Here is a 14,551-nt window from a genome sequence, read left to right as displayed (position 1 = left end):
GTATAGATAAGTTATCGAACTTCCTGATGATAGAATGTGACAAAGGGCATTGTTATATAACAGTTTGAATCTACTTTTACAGACAATCAGCAGCTGTTCACTACTTGCATTACACTGTGTTTATTTCTGTCAAGTGATGAGCTGATAGAGGCCTTGGAGATGATGTCGGGGTTTGATGGGTTTGACGTAGAGAAGATGTTTCCATTTGTGGGGGGAGATGAGAACAAGACCCCATTAATCTAAGACTATCCCTAATAAATCCAATGGGGAATTCAGGGCAAACATCTTTACCCAGAGAGGGGTGAGCATGTGGGACTTGCTACCACAGAGAGTGGTTGTGGTGAATAGTAAGGTACAGTAAGGGGAAGCTGGATAAACACACGACTGAGAAAGGAACAGAAGGATATGGTGATGCAGTTTGATGAAGAGGGGGGGTGGGAGGAGGCTCGTGTGGAGCAGAAACACCAGTTCCAACTAGATGGGCTGAACGGCCTGTTTCTAAGCTGTAATACTTGAGTACTACTGCCCCTTCCTGCAAAATTGAAACATTTCATACCCTGTTGAGTCATAGAGTCGTACAGCATAGAAACAGGCCCTTCGGCCCACCGCGTCCATGCCAACCATAATGCCTATCTATACTAATCCCACCTGCCTGCATTAATTCCATATCTCTCTATGCCTTGCTCATTCAAGTACCTGTCCAGATGCCTCTTAAATGCCGTTACTGTTCCTACCTCCTGACCTGACTGGATTAAACAACAGAGGGAAGTCAGCCGCATTTTGAAAGACCTTCTGAAAAGAGCTAGATAATTATCTGAAGAGAAAACATTTGCAGGGCTACGGGGAAAAGGCAGGGGAGTGGGACTCGCTGTGTAGCTCTTGCAGAGAGATAGCGCGGCCATGATGGGCTGAATGGCCTCCTTCTGTGCTGGAACCATTCAATGATTCTAAAGTCTGTAACCTGCAGGATTTATATTACATCATGTCTGGCTGGTGTAAAAATGAGAGTGAATCCAATAAATGAAAGTCAGAATTGCTCCATTTTACTTTATTAACCCATTCGGGTCAGTTAGGGGACATGTGGAAATGGAGTTGGTTGTGTGGGATCACTGTGTGGTCTGGCTTATTGTGCAGATTTCCTGATTTCAGTTCTGTGTGTAACTGCCTGGAACTGAGCACCCTTCAGTCACGACTCTGTGGAGCAGGACGTTCAGGTCCAGTAATACTGCTCAGTGGAGCTGCAGCAATCCTTTCCCACTTAGCTGCCATGGAAATGTCACGGGCAACCGGTTCTGGAGGTCACAAATTCAGCAGGAGGTCTGAGCTCGGACGTTCCCCCACCCTCCTCGGAGAGGATGGGTGTTCGGGGGTCTCGCCCACTGCACCCCCCGGGGTTGGGATGTCTGTGAGGCAGGTGGTTGACTTTCCAAGTACAACCTGATTTTTCTGTTTTGTTTTCCTTGCTCTTGTGTTGTGTTGACTGCAGGCTAAACTGTTTAACCTCTTGCCACATTAATCAAGCCCGACTGGCAGCACCTCCCCTCCCCTCCCCTCCCCTCCCCTCCCCCTCGGATTAAACGAGCTGAGTCATTGAGTCCGGCTACCAGGAAGAGTGATTGCTCCTTCTCGACCCCCGAGCTACTGCCCACCTTGTCAGTTTTAATAATAGAACAGTTCAGGAGCAAAGATGATCGAAAAGGCTGGAGCAAGTCGAGCCTGCGTCGCAAGGTTACGTAAATTGCAGGTGTACTGCTGGTCTAACCTCACTTACCACCCCTTTCTGGGTGGCCCACTTCACTTCATGGGGAGACGGTGGCAGAGTGGGTAATGTCACTGCACTAGAAATCCAGAGGCCCAGAATGCCCTGAGGGCATGGGTTCAAATCCCACCACGGGAACTGGTGGAATTTAAATTCAATTAATTAATAATAATCAAAATTGAAGGCTAGTCTCAGGAATGGTGCCATGAAATGTCATTTAAAAAACCCATCTGGTTCATTAATGTCCTTTTCAGGGAAGAGAATCTGCCGTCCTCACCTGGTCTGGCCGACGTGTGACTCCAGACCCACAGCGATGTGCTGCACTCTTTAACGGACCTCTGAGTTAGCTGAGCAAGTCACTCAGTTGTCAAGGGCAATTCTGGATGGGCAACGAATGCTGGCCTTGCCAGTGAGGCCCACATCCCATGAAATTTTTTATTTAAAACTGACTGCAACTGAAGCCCAAGGCTGAAAGTTTGATTGCAATCCATACTTGGGAATTGAGGACAAAAAGAAGTCCGAAAAGCTATGGGAATGGAATCAAAAATGGCAGAGTCAACTTTATTCGTCCCATTTTGCTGAGACGGGGGCTGGTAACAGCGCAATGAGGCAGTATATTTTGAAATGAAGAATTTTTGATTCGAGTACAATTCCAGTGCGGCTAGTTGAACAGGATGGTGTTCCCTGAGGAATGTTGCCTGCCATTGCAGAGGTGAGCTGCTATCTTTACAGGCTGTGGATGCGTTTGGAGTGGGAAGCATTCCCAACAGGAAGCTTCCCAATCCTTGCCAAGGGTAAGACATCCTGAAGATTATCACAGTGTGAGACTGAGCCAAACTGTACTTGCATTATGTTGACTGTAACTCCTCTGTAAGAACACAACCTGGGGCCTGAAAAACAACAACAACTTCTACTTAGGTGGCACCTGAAATGGAATGAAACGTCCCAGGATGCTTCACAAGAGCATAATAAAGCAGATTTGACACCGAGCCACATGAAGAGATATTAGGGCAGATGGCCAAAGAGGTAGGTTTTAAGCAGCAGCTTAAAGAGAGAGAGATGGAGAGGTTTAGGGAGATAATTCCAGAGCTTGGGATCCAGGCAACTGAAGGCAGGGCTGCCAATGGTGGAGTGATTAAATCAGGAATGCTCAAAAGACCAGAATTAGAGGAGCACAGACATCTCCGAGGGTTCTGGGTCTGGTGGAGATTCCAGAGATAGGGCGGGGTGAGACCTCGGAGAGATTAGAAAACAAGGATGAGAAATTTAATATCAAGATGTTGCTTGACTGGGAGCCAGTGTAGGTCAGTGAGTACAGGGGGTGATAGGGGAACGGGACTTGGTGTGTGTTAATGTAGGTCAGTGAGTACAGGGGGTGATAGGGGAACGGGACTTGGTGTGTGTTAATGTAGGTCAGTGAGTACAGGGGGTGATAGGGGAACGGGACTCGGTGTGTGTTAATGTAGGTCAGTGAGTACAGGGGGTGATAGGGGAATGGGACTTGGTGTGTGTTAATGTAGGTCAGTGAGTACAGGGGGTGATAGGGGAACGGGACTCGGTGTGTGTTAATGTAGGTCAGTGAGTACAGGGGGTGATAGGGGAACGGGACTCGGTGTGTGTTAACGTAGGTCAGTGAGTACAGGGGGTGATAGGGGAATGGGACTCGGTGTGTGTTAATGTAGGTCAGTGAGTACAGGGGGTGATAGGGGAATGGGACTTGGTGTGTGTTAATGTAGGTCAGTGAGTACAGGGGATGATAGGGGAATGGGACTTGGTGTGTGTTAATGTAGGTCAGTGAGTACAGGGGATGATAGGGGAACGGGACTTGGTGTGTGTTAATGTAGGTCAGTGAGTACAGGGGGTGATAGGGGAATGGGACTTGGTGTGTGTTAATGTAGGTCAGTGAGTACAGGGGGTGATAGGGGAATGGGACTTGGTGTGTGTTAATGTAGGTCAGTGAGTACAGGGGGTGATAGGGGAACGGGACTTGGTGTGTGTTAATGTAAGTCGGTGAGTACAGGGGGTGATGGGGGAACGGGACTTGGTGTGTGTTAATGTAGGTCGGTGAGTACAGGGGACGATAGGGGAACGGAACTTGGTGTGAGTTAATGTAGGTCGGTGAGTACAGGGGGTGATAGGGGAACGGGACTTGGTGTGTGTTAATGTAGGTCGGTGAGTACAGGGGGTGATAGGGGAACGGGACTTGGTGTGTGTTAATGTAGGTCGGTGAGTACAGGGGGTGATAGGGGAATGGGACTTGGTGTGTGTTAATGTAGGTCAGTGAGTACAGGGGGTGATAGAGGAACGGGACTTGGTGTGTGTTAATGTAGGTCGGTGAGTACAGGGGGTGATAGGGGAACGGGACTTGGTGTGTGTTAATGTAGGTCGGTGAGTACAGGGGGTGATAGGGGAATGGGACTTGGTGTGTGTTAATGTAGGTCAGTGAGTACAGGGGGTGATAGAGGAACGGGACTTGGTGTGTGTTAATGTAGGTCGGTGAGTACAGGGGGTGATAGGGGAATGGGACTTGGTGTGTGTTAATGTAGGTCAGTGAGTACAGGGGGTGATGGGGGAACGGGACTTGGTGTGTGTTAATGTAGGTCAGTGAGTACAGGGGGTGATAGGGGAACGGGACTTGGTGTGTGTTAATGTAGGTCAGTGAGTACAGGGGGTGATAGGGGAACGGGACTTGGTGTGTGTTAATGTAGGTCAGTGAGTACAGGGGGTGATAGGGGAACGGGACTTGGTGTGTGTTAATGTAGGTCAGTGAGTACAGGGGGTGATAGGGGAATGGGACTTGGTGTGTGTTAATGTAGGTCAGTGAGTACAGGGGGTGATAGGGGAATGGGACTTGGTGTGAATAAAGACACTGGTAGTCAACACATTTTTGTAAACTGATCGATGACAAATATCCTGCTAATTCTGAGCAGGAATTGTGCGTGCTTCAAATCAGTATGTTGTGTCAGCTATGGGTTTTGTTTTGTGTTGAAGACCTTTCCCCTTTCGAAGAGCAGGCACACCCCTGCGAGCGAGCGAGCGAGTGTGTGAGAGTGAGTGTGTGTTCACTGTTACTTGAACCTCCTTTTGAACGCGGGCAGTCGTGCTCACTGTTCCACAGGCTGCTCCGCTTACAGTGCTGCCATGTTCCGTGTTCCCGTGTCTAAGTTTACAGTAAACCTGTTTTGTTCCAATTAATTTTTAAAAGAGGGAACATGTCTCGGCAGCCTTCCTCGGCTTGAGTTTCCAAGAGACAGGGGATGATCTGGTCTCTGCTGGTGTTACTGTTGTGCAGTCTTTGTTTGCTGTGCTGTTCCACCTATATTGTTCATCTGGTAGATATGTTAAGCTGTTTCAACCTGGCAGGAGGAAGCAGCCTGAATTTCTGTAGTGCCTTTTGTGAGCCCAGAACCAAAGCATATTCCAGCCGATGAAGTACAGTTGAAGTGTTGTAATGTAGGAAACACGACAGCCAATTTACGCACAGCAAGATCCCACAAAGAGCAATGTGACAGTGGCCAGATAATCTCTTACAGTGATGTTGATTGAGAGATAAACATTGGACAGGACACCGGGGAAAACTGCCCCTGATCTTAAAAATACTGGCCCCGGGATCTTTTTAACCCACCTCAGGGGGTTCCAGTTTAACAGTACCGCTGACAGTGCAGCACTCCCTAGTTCCTGCACTGAGAGGGTCAGCCTTACACTGGCTGAGTTTGTCTTTGTGACGCGTGTATCTTTGCCACTGAGGGGTTTTGTAATTTGCCTTCCACCTCGAGCGGTGGATGTCAGCGGGCTTTTTGGTCGTCTTCTGATTCAGGACTGATCAACGTACAGCCAAAGATGGGCTCCTTTCCAAGCCTCCAGGCCCAGGAAATTCACGCTGGACAGACCAGAGAATAAATAGGACAAGCTGGGTTTCCGGGTGGGAATGTCAGGGCCAGGGGGCTTGACTTTGAAGACTCCTCGCCGAGTGATGTCTTGTATCTAAGAGTCTCTTTGCTGCGGTTTCCGTCAGTGGCTTTAAAGAGTGTGGTTCCTTCACACTACAGCTGTGAGGAACTCTGCCCAGCTGGCAGCCTCTCTGTGTTTCCTGATAAACTGAACACACTCTCTGTGGTCGCTGTGTCTGTCTGTCTGTCTCTGTGTCTGTCTGTCTCTGTGTCTGTCTGTCTCTGTGTCTGTCTGTCTCTGTGTCTGTCTGTCTCTGTGTCTGTCTGTGTCTGTCTGTCTCTGGAAAATCCTGCTGCATTCTGTGGGTCCAGTTCCTCCCTGGCAGCTTTCCAGAAATTCCCAATGGGCACAAATTCTGTATTTCTTGTTTTCCCCGCCCCTCCCCACCTCCCTTCTACACTCTGCATTATCTGAAGGTTATACGAGGTTTAAAATTCTCGCGTTAAAACTGTGCAAAGTCCATTTCTTTCTCTCTCAAATCTTGTTTTCTGTGGGTAAATAAACACCCGTCAATTTGGTTAATTGGGACACACAGTGTAGTATAAGGGGTCTGAATGGGTTAATGTTGGGAGAGTGTAAAGTATATCCCCCAGTGGCAGCACACTAAAGAGACTGGGCCTACCCAGCGGACTGAAGCCTGGGGTTCGGGTTGCAGGTTAGGCCTCAGTGCTGGAATCTGTTGCTGCTGTTGGCCGACTGTGTCTGTGTGTGAAAGAGAGAGGCGAGGGGCATCTGGGAGTTTTCACCTTGCTCCTGTGCTGTACTCACAGTGCTGCAGGGGCAAACCGCCCCCCTTCTTCCCCCCCACCCCTCGGCAATGACACGGGACAGACTGGGACATTTCTCAACAACAACTTGTATTTCTGTAACGCCTTTAATGTAGCAAAACATCCGACACATTAACACCGAGCCTCGGCAGTCCTGCCACATCCAGTCGTGAATGGTGGTGGACAATTAAACAATTAACTGGAGGAGCTGGCTCCACAAATTTCCCCATCCTCAATGATGGGAGAGCCCAGCACATCAGTGCGAAAGATAAGGCTGAAGCATTTGCAGCAATCTTCAGCCAGAAGTGCCGAGTTGATGATCCATCTCGGCCTCCTCCTGAAGTCCCCAGCATCACAGATGCCAGACTTCAGCCAATTCGATTCACTCCGCGAGATATCAAGAAACGACTGAAGGCAGTGGATACTGCAAAGGCTATGGGTCCTGACAACATTCCAGCAATAGTCCTGAAGACCTGTGCTCCAGAACTTGCCCTGCCCCTAGCCAAGCTGTTCCAGTACAGCAACAACACTGGCATCTACCCTGTAATGTGGAAAATTGCCCAGGTACGTCCTGTACACAAAAAGCAGGACAAGTCCAACCCGGCCAAATACTGCCCCAGCAGCCTACTCTCAATCATCAGGAAAGTAATGGAAGGTGTCATCAACAGTGCCATCAAGCGGCACTTCCTTAGCAATAACCTGCTCAGTGACACACAGTTTGGGTTCTGCCAGGGCCACTCAGCTCCTGACTTCATTACAGCCTTGGTTCAAACATGGACAAAAGAGGTGAACTCAAGAGGTGAGGTGAGAGTGACTGCCCTTGACATCAAGGCACCAAGGAGCCCCCGCAAAACTGGAGTCAATGGGAATTGGGGAAAACTCTCCCCTGGTTGGACTCAAACCTAGTGCAGAGTAAGATGGTTGTGTTGTTGGAGGTCAATCATCTGAGCTCCAGGACATCACTGCAGGAGTTCCTCAGGGTAGTGTCCTTGGCCCAACCATCTTCAGCTGCTTCATCAATGATCTTCCTGCAATGATAAGGTCAGAATTGGGGATGTTCGCTGATGATTGCACAATGTTTAGCAACATTCGTGACTCCTCAGATACTAAGCCTGTGTCCATATGCAGCAAGACCTGGACAATATCCAGGCTTGGGCTGATAAGTGATATTTGTACCACACATGTGCCAGGCAATGACCATCTCAAGCAAGATATAAGCTAACCATCTTCCCTTGACATTCAATGGTATCACAATCACTGAATCCCTCACTATGATCATCCTGGGAGTTACCATTGACCAGAAACTGAACTGGACCAGCCACATAAATACCATGGGTACAAGAGCAGGTCAGAGGCTGGGAATTCTGCAGTGAGTAACTCACCTCCCGACTCCCCACTGCCCTGTCCACTATCTACAAGGCACAAGTCAGGAGTGTGATGGAATACTCTCCGCTTGCCTGGATGGATGCAGCCCCAACAACACTCAAGAAGCTCGACACCATCCAGGACAAAGCAGCCCGCTTGACTGGTACCCCATCTACAAACATTCACTCCCTGCACCACCGAGGCACAGTGGCAGCAGTGTGTACCATCTACAAGATGCACTGCAGCAATGCACCAAGGTTCCTTTGACAGCACCTTCCAAACCCGTGACCTCTACCACCTAGAAGGGCAAGGGCAGCAGATACATGGGAACACCACCACCTGCAAGTTCCCCTCCAAGCCCTACACCATCCTGACTTGGAACTATATCGCCATTCCTTCACTGTCACTGGGTCAAAATCCTGGAACTCCCCTCCTAACAGCACTCTGGGTGTACCTACCCCACATGGACTGCAGCGATTCAAGAAGGCAGCTCTCCACCACCTTCTCAAGGGCAATCAGGGATGGGTAATAAATGTTGTCCTAGCCAGCGTTGCCCACATCGCGTGGAAGAATAAAAAAAGAGATAACATAGGACAGGTGACCAAAAGCTTTGCCAAAGTGGTAGGTTTTAAGGAATGTCTGAAAGGAGGAAAGCGAGGCGGAGAGGTTTAGGGATGGAATTCCAGAGCTTGGGACCCAGGCAGCTAAAGGCACGGCCACCAATGCAGGAGTGATTTAAAAATTTGGGCTGCTCAGGAGGCTGGAATTTGAGGATCGCAGATATCTCTGAGATTGTGGGTCTGGAGGAGATTACAGAGATGGGGAGGGTAGAGGCCATGGAGGGATATGAAAACCAGGATGAGAAGTATGAAATGGAGATGTGGATGGAACGGGGGCCAGTGTCGGTCACCGAGCACAGGATGAATGAGGACATTCCCCTCCCAGGTGTTGGGGCGTTCCCCTCCTGGGAAGGGGGCCTTCCACTTTCGGCACAGGGGCTGTTCTGCTCCTGTGACTGTTTGTTTGTTTTCGATGTCAGATTTGTGTTGAGAATTGCCATTTTGTTACCCCTCCCTTGGGGAGCTGCGAACCCCCGCCCTCCCAGAGCACCCCCCCCCTCCCCCCGAGACGTGGTGCCGGAGGCATTATAAATAACTGCAGTCACCAATGCCATCAGGTGGTTAACTGCGTACTCGGGATTTGTGTTCCTGACTGGGATTGAGGCTCCTGTTTCCCAGTTACAGGAAAGTGGGATTATCCGGGGGCTTCCAAACCCGGGAACAGTGCCTCCTCTTAAATTTACTCATCGGGCACAGAACAAGGGCGCCAGTGTGGGTGAACCTGAATCATCGCGCATTCTCTTGAACCATCAGACATTGTGCCTCATGGGCGAGTTGGTCACTTGTGGCATCTCTGAACTAGATACGTGGTCATGAATTTCAGCCTGCAGCAATGCACACCGACTGCTTCTATCTGTAAACCCCTGCAGGGGGTTTAATCTTGTGTTCGGGTATGATTCCACACATTGTACGCTGTGGGATGGGGAATTACTGATGTGGAAAGGGGATTGAATTAGTACAGGGCTGGAAGAGCAACAGTGCAGAGGAGTACAAGTTGATCAATAGATATTTGCTCGACGAGGGTGTAGAGCGATTATGAAGCCAAGGCTGGAGTTAGGATACAGATCGGTCATCGAGTGGTGGAACAGTCGAGGGGCTGAATGGCCTCCCCGTGTTTCTTTCACTTTAGTGGCAGATCAACTGTTTAAAGATTAATCTGGCCCCAAACACCTGCTGCACGCAACCCGGGAGAAAATCATTTCAGTCACGGAGTCATGGTGGGGCAGAAAGAGGCCATTCGGCCCAGCAATTCCATGCTGGATCTCTGTGTAGAACAATCCAGTCCCATCCCTGTGGCCCTGCCAGTTTATTCCCCTTGAGTGCCCATCCAGTTTCCTCCCTTTTTTTTTTCTAGTTTTTTATTTTCCTCGTTGAGAGATATTAGGGGCAGGGGTTGGGGGGAGGTGATGCTATTTGACCTGATGAGGCGTCTGGAGGTGAAAGGTCGAGTGATGAGTGGGTCCAAGTAGCTTAGTCAAGCCAATGGTTGGGGAGTTTTCGGTCGAGGGTGCCCACACGAGCAGGAAAGCGGTCGCTGTCCGCCCAGGGTTGCCTGTTTGTAAAACTGTGGTGCTTGTTTGAACAGGGTTGTGGAGAGAGTATTGTGCAATGCACATCTGTTCCCAATCCTCTGATGGCCCTGCTCTGGTCCCTTTGGGAGCTACAGATTGTGCACAATCCGACGGGGAGGCTGTTTCCCCGTTGCCACACTTCAGTGAAATGTTTTCTTAGCTTCCAGCCGAAGATCAGTCGGCGAGGAAACGATTTTTGTTTACAAAATGATTTTTCAAAATAGCGAGCTCGCTGTGGTCTGTGGTGAATCTGTTATTGCTTGGGTAGGTAGGGGGAGGGTGGGGAGGGTAGTTAAGAGGAACAGATTTGAACGTAGAGGAGCAGCAGAAAGGAAAGAATTTGATAGCCTGAATTGCCTTTCCTCATTCACTGCTTTTCCTCTTCAGGATGGGGAGGTTATCCATGTTCACTGAAGGGGTCGGTGGAGATCTGGGTGGTAGTAGGTGGGACAATCTGACGCTGGTCCAACAGCGGTGGTAATATCTGCCCCTTGGAAGAACACTGAACACTGCAGGAGCCTCTGATTAGAGCCAGTGTCCCAGGATCTGCAGCAACCTCACTGGGGAACTGTCTGGGTGCAGACACTCTGGTTGGGAGCCTTCCCACGTTGACGGCACTCGCACCTTCCTTGACAGAGATTCCAGTGATCCTGGAACTGTGTCCCTGTGTGTCCTGATGATAAACCCAACATCCTCAGCATGGGAATGTTTTCAGACATTGTCGGGAATGTGGGTGGAAAATCCAGGAGAGGAGGATGAGTCGATTGAAATGTTCAGTCCTGACTTGTTACTAAAGAAGGGGTATTCAGTTTACTGCAGCAAAGGTACAAATCAGCCATGATCGGGTTGGCAGAGCAGGCTTGAGGGGCTGAATGGCCTCCTCCTATTCCTTTTCTTTATTTATTCATTCATGAGATGTGGGCGTCGCTGGCCAGGCCAGCATTTATTGCCCATCCCTAATTGCCCTTGAGAAGGTGGTGGTGAGCTGACTTCTTGAACCGCTGCAGTCCATGTGGGGTAGATACACCCACAGTGCTGTGAGGAAGGGAGTTCCAGGATTTTGACCCAGCGACAGTGAAGGAACGGTAAAATACTTCCAAGTCAGGATGGTGTGTGACTTGGAGGGGAACTTGCATGTTCCCATGTATTTGCTGCCCTTGTCCTTCTAGTTGGTGGAGGTCGTGGGTTTGGAAGGTGCTGTCTAAGGAGCCTTGGTGCATTGCTGCAGTGCATCTTGTAGATGGTACACACTGCTGCCACTGTGCGTCGGTGGTGGAGGGAGTGAATGTTGAAGAGGAGAGAATGTTGTATGAGGAGAGATTGAGTCGGTTAGGATTATATTCACTGGAGTTCAGAAGAGTGAGGGGGGATCTCATAGAAACCTATAAAATTCTAACAGGACTTGACAGGGTAGATGCAGGAAGGATGTTCCCGATGGTGGGGGAGTCCAGAACCAGGGGTCATAGACTAAGGATAAGGGGTAAACCTTTCAGGACTGAGATGAGGAGAAATTTCTTCACCCAGAGAGTGGTGAACCTGTGGAATTCGCTACCACAGAAAGCAGTTGAGGCCAAAACATTGTATGTTTTCAAGAAGGAGTTAGATATAGCTCTTGGGGCGAAAGGGATCAAAGGATATTGGGGAGGGGGGGTGGGAGCGGTAACAGGTTACTGAGTTGGATGATCAGCTATGATCAAAATGAATGGCGGAGCAGGGCCGAATGGCCTACTCCTGCTCCTATTTTCTATGTTTCTATGTGGTGCATGGGATGCCAATCAAGCAGGCTGCTTTGTGAGGGAATAATTGAGAAGTTAACAGTGAGTGATTAACTGACTACCCAGTCAGAAATCCTAATGTATCCACTAACTGTTCCTTTTACGCAGCAGCAATTGACCTTTCTCATACACAAGTGGGTTTTCAGGCAGGTGACCTACTGATAATAACAGGGTTTGTTGCTCGGGCTTTGTTGTGCAGTCTGCTGTAAGCTCTGTTGTTGTGTTTCAGTTGTTCACAGGGAGGAGTTGCGAGGGGCGGTGAAGGAGTACCTTTCGAAGTGGTCTTGCACCCAGATAGCTGCTCACTGCCCCCAGTGTTGTATTCTGATGGTTAGTCCAGGCCAGTCCCAGGCCCCATTCCTGGCCTGGCCTGGTTAAACTGACCTCCAACGTTGCTGGCTTCAGTGAGGCTGAGTCTCGGAGGGAGTACAATTAACCCCAAGAGACTCCAGTTTTCAGACTGTTGGGTGGACAGCGCTGGAGGGTGTGGGAGCTGAAGGAGAACTGGGTGGAAATAACAGTGATATGGTCCACGTACCTTCACTGCTGCCGGATCAAATGCAAGGGAGGCCAGTCTTTTTTTGAATTTGCTGTGTGCAGTGCTATTTGCTGACTTTGAGTCCTCCAGTTTTTGTCCCAGCAGTTATCAACCGTGGTAAATGCTGCTTCTGGTCAGTTGCCAAACACTGGTCCAATAGTGCCTCGGCCAAGGGAGTGGGGAGCAGACATGACATGCAGTCATGACTCAGAACAACAGGAGGCCACACTCAGCCCTTCAAGCCTGTTCCACCATGACTGATCTGTATCTTCACTCTGTTGACCCACCTTGATTCTGTAACCATCTACAAGGCACAAGTCAGGAGTGTGATGGAATACTCTCCACTTGCCTGGATGGGTGCAGCTCCAACAACACTCAAGAAGCTCGACACCATCCAGGACAAAGCAGCCCGCTTGATTAGCACCCCATCTACAAACATTCATTCCCTCCACCACCGACGCACAGTGGCAGCAGTGTGTACCATCTACAAGATGCACTGCAGCAACGCACCAAGGCTCCTTAGGCAGCACCTTCCAAACCTATGACCTCTACCACCTAGAAGGACAAAGGCAGCAGGCGAATGGGAGCACCACCACCTGCAAGTTCCTCTCCAAGCCAGCCTGACCTGGAACTATATATTTCTGTTCCTTCACTGTCGCTGGGTCAAAATCCTGGAACTCCCTTCCTAACAGCACTGTGGGTGTACCTACCCCACATGGACTGCAGCGGTTCAAGAAGGCAGCTCACCATCACCTTCTCAAGGGCAATTAGGGATGGGCAATAAATGCTGGCCTGGCCAGTGACACCCACATCCCATGAACGAATTAAGAAAAAACCTGACCGAGACCAATCGACATCAGTCTTGAAATTTGAAAGATGTCTGGGGTGGGGGTGGTGGTGGGGGGGAGAGAGGGTTGCAGATTTTGTGTGAACAAGTGATTCCTGACATCACCGCCCAGTGGCCTGGCTCGAATTTTAAGGTCTGGTTTGACCCTGTCAAAGTCATCTTAAATAATGAACGTGGGTTGTTGCTTTCCTGGAACAGGGGATGAAACTGTGGAGACTGGAAAAGGGGTGATGTATTCTTAAAGCCAAGGGGTGAGTTGGCAGCTCTCCAATGTCTCCTTTCATCGAGCAGCCTCTTTGGGTGAAAGCTGTTCAAAGGATTGATGTAAATGTTCTGCCCAGTTCAGTTGTTTGCGATCTGACATTCACCTCTCTCACTAAACCAGTCTCTGTATGATGTCTATCACACCGAGTGTTTTACAGATCTGGTCCCCACGTTTTCAAAAGCCTTCACGCAGTCAGCTACGTTATCAGCCCTACCCCTGTTGTAATCCTGACTGCGTTATATTTTTAAACTCCGTCTTCCTTGTGCTATTCCTATTGAGTCTCGTTAGTTTGACTGGCACTTGTGTTGCTAACGTGATAATGAAAATGAATAGTGAGAGAGGATGCAATGTTGGGTGTGTACAGGAGGCTGTGTTTACAGGAAGTCACTGTGTGGAAGGTCACACTCTAACCCAGACCATTGTTCTCTCTTACCAGGTCAACCATCCAAATATGACCCAACTTTCAACGGGCCAATCAGAAACAGGTATGAGACAACCACATGCTGATTGGTCTCTTGTGGAACATCTGATTGAATGAACAAAGGTGTTAATATAGAATGTGGATCGGCAGGTGGATGTGCTGGGTATTTATAATCAGTTTGGGTGTCCCGGTAGTGGTCGTGGTGTGTGTGTGTGTGTATTCAGTCTGGATGTCTCCCCCCTCCCACTTTCCCTCCACTCCTCTCTCCTTCCTCCCACTTTCCCTCTGCTCCTCTCTCCGTCCTCCTTCTTTCCCTGTGCTCCTCTCTCCCTCCTCCCCCTCTCCCTGTGCTCCTCTCTCCGTCATCTCTCTTTCCTTCTGCTGCTCTCTCCCTCTGCTCCTCTCTCCCTCCTCCACCTTTCCCTCCGCTCGTGTCCCCCTACTCCCTCTTTCCCTCCGCTCCTCTCCCCCCTCCCTCTTTCTCTCCACTCCTCTCCCCCTCCTCCCTCTTTCTCTCCGCTCCTCTCCCCCTCCTCCCTCTTTCCCTCCGCTCCTCTCCCCCTCCTCCCTCTTTCCCTCCGCTCCTCTCCCCCTCCTCCCCCTCTCCCTGTGCTCCTCTCTCCGTCATCTCTCTTTCCTTCTACTCCCTCTTTCCCTCCGCTCGTGTCCCCC

General features: G+C 49.8%; 1 protein-coding gene across 1 annotated transcript in view; it reads left to right on the top strand.

The window, feature by feature from the left end:
• slc44a4 (solute carrier family 44 member 4) overlaps nt 1–14,551 on the top strand; it is a 115,030-nt gene that overhangs the window by 22,109 nt on the left and 78,370 nt on the right. Inside the window, exon 2 of the mRNA XM_068009355.1 lies at nt 13,895–13,943. Coding sequence (XP_067865456.1) covers nt 13,895–13,943 — 49 coding nt within the window. The remainder of the gene's footprint in view (nt 1–13,894; nt 13,944–14,551) is intronic.

The sequence above is a fragment of the Heterodontus francisci genome, chromosome 29 (assembly GCF_036365525.1).
Source record: "Heterodontus francisci isolate sHetFra1 chromosome 29, sHetFra1.hap1, whole genome shotgun sequence".
Classification (NCBI taxonomy): Eukaryota; Metazoa; Chordata; class Chondrichthyes; order Heterodontiformes; family Heterodontidae; genus Heterodontus; species Heterodontus francisci.
This window is presented reverse-complemented; position numbering and strand designations above follow the sequence as displayed.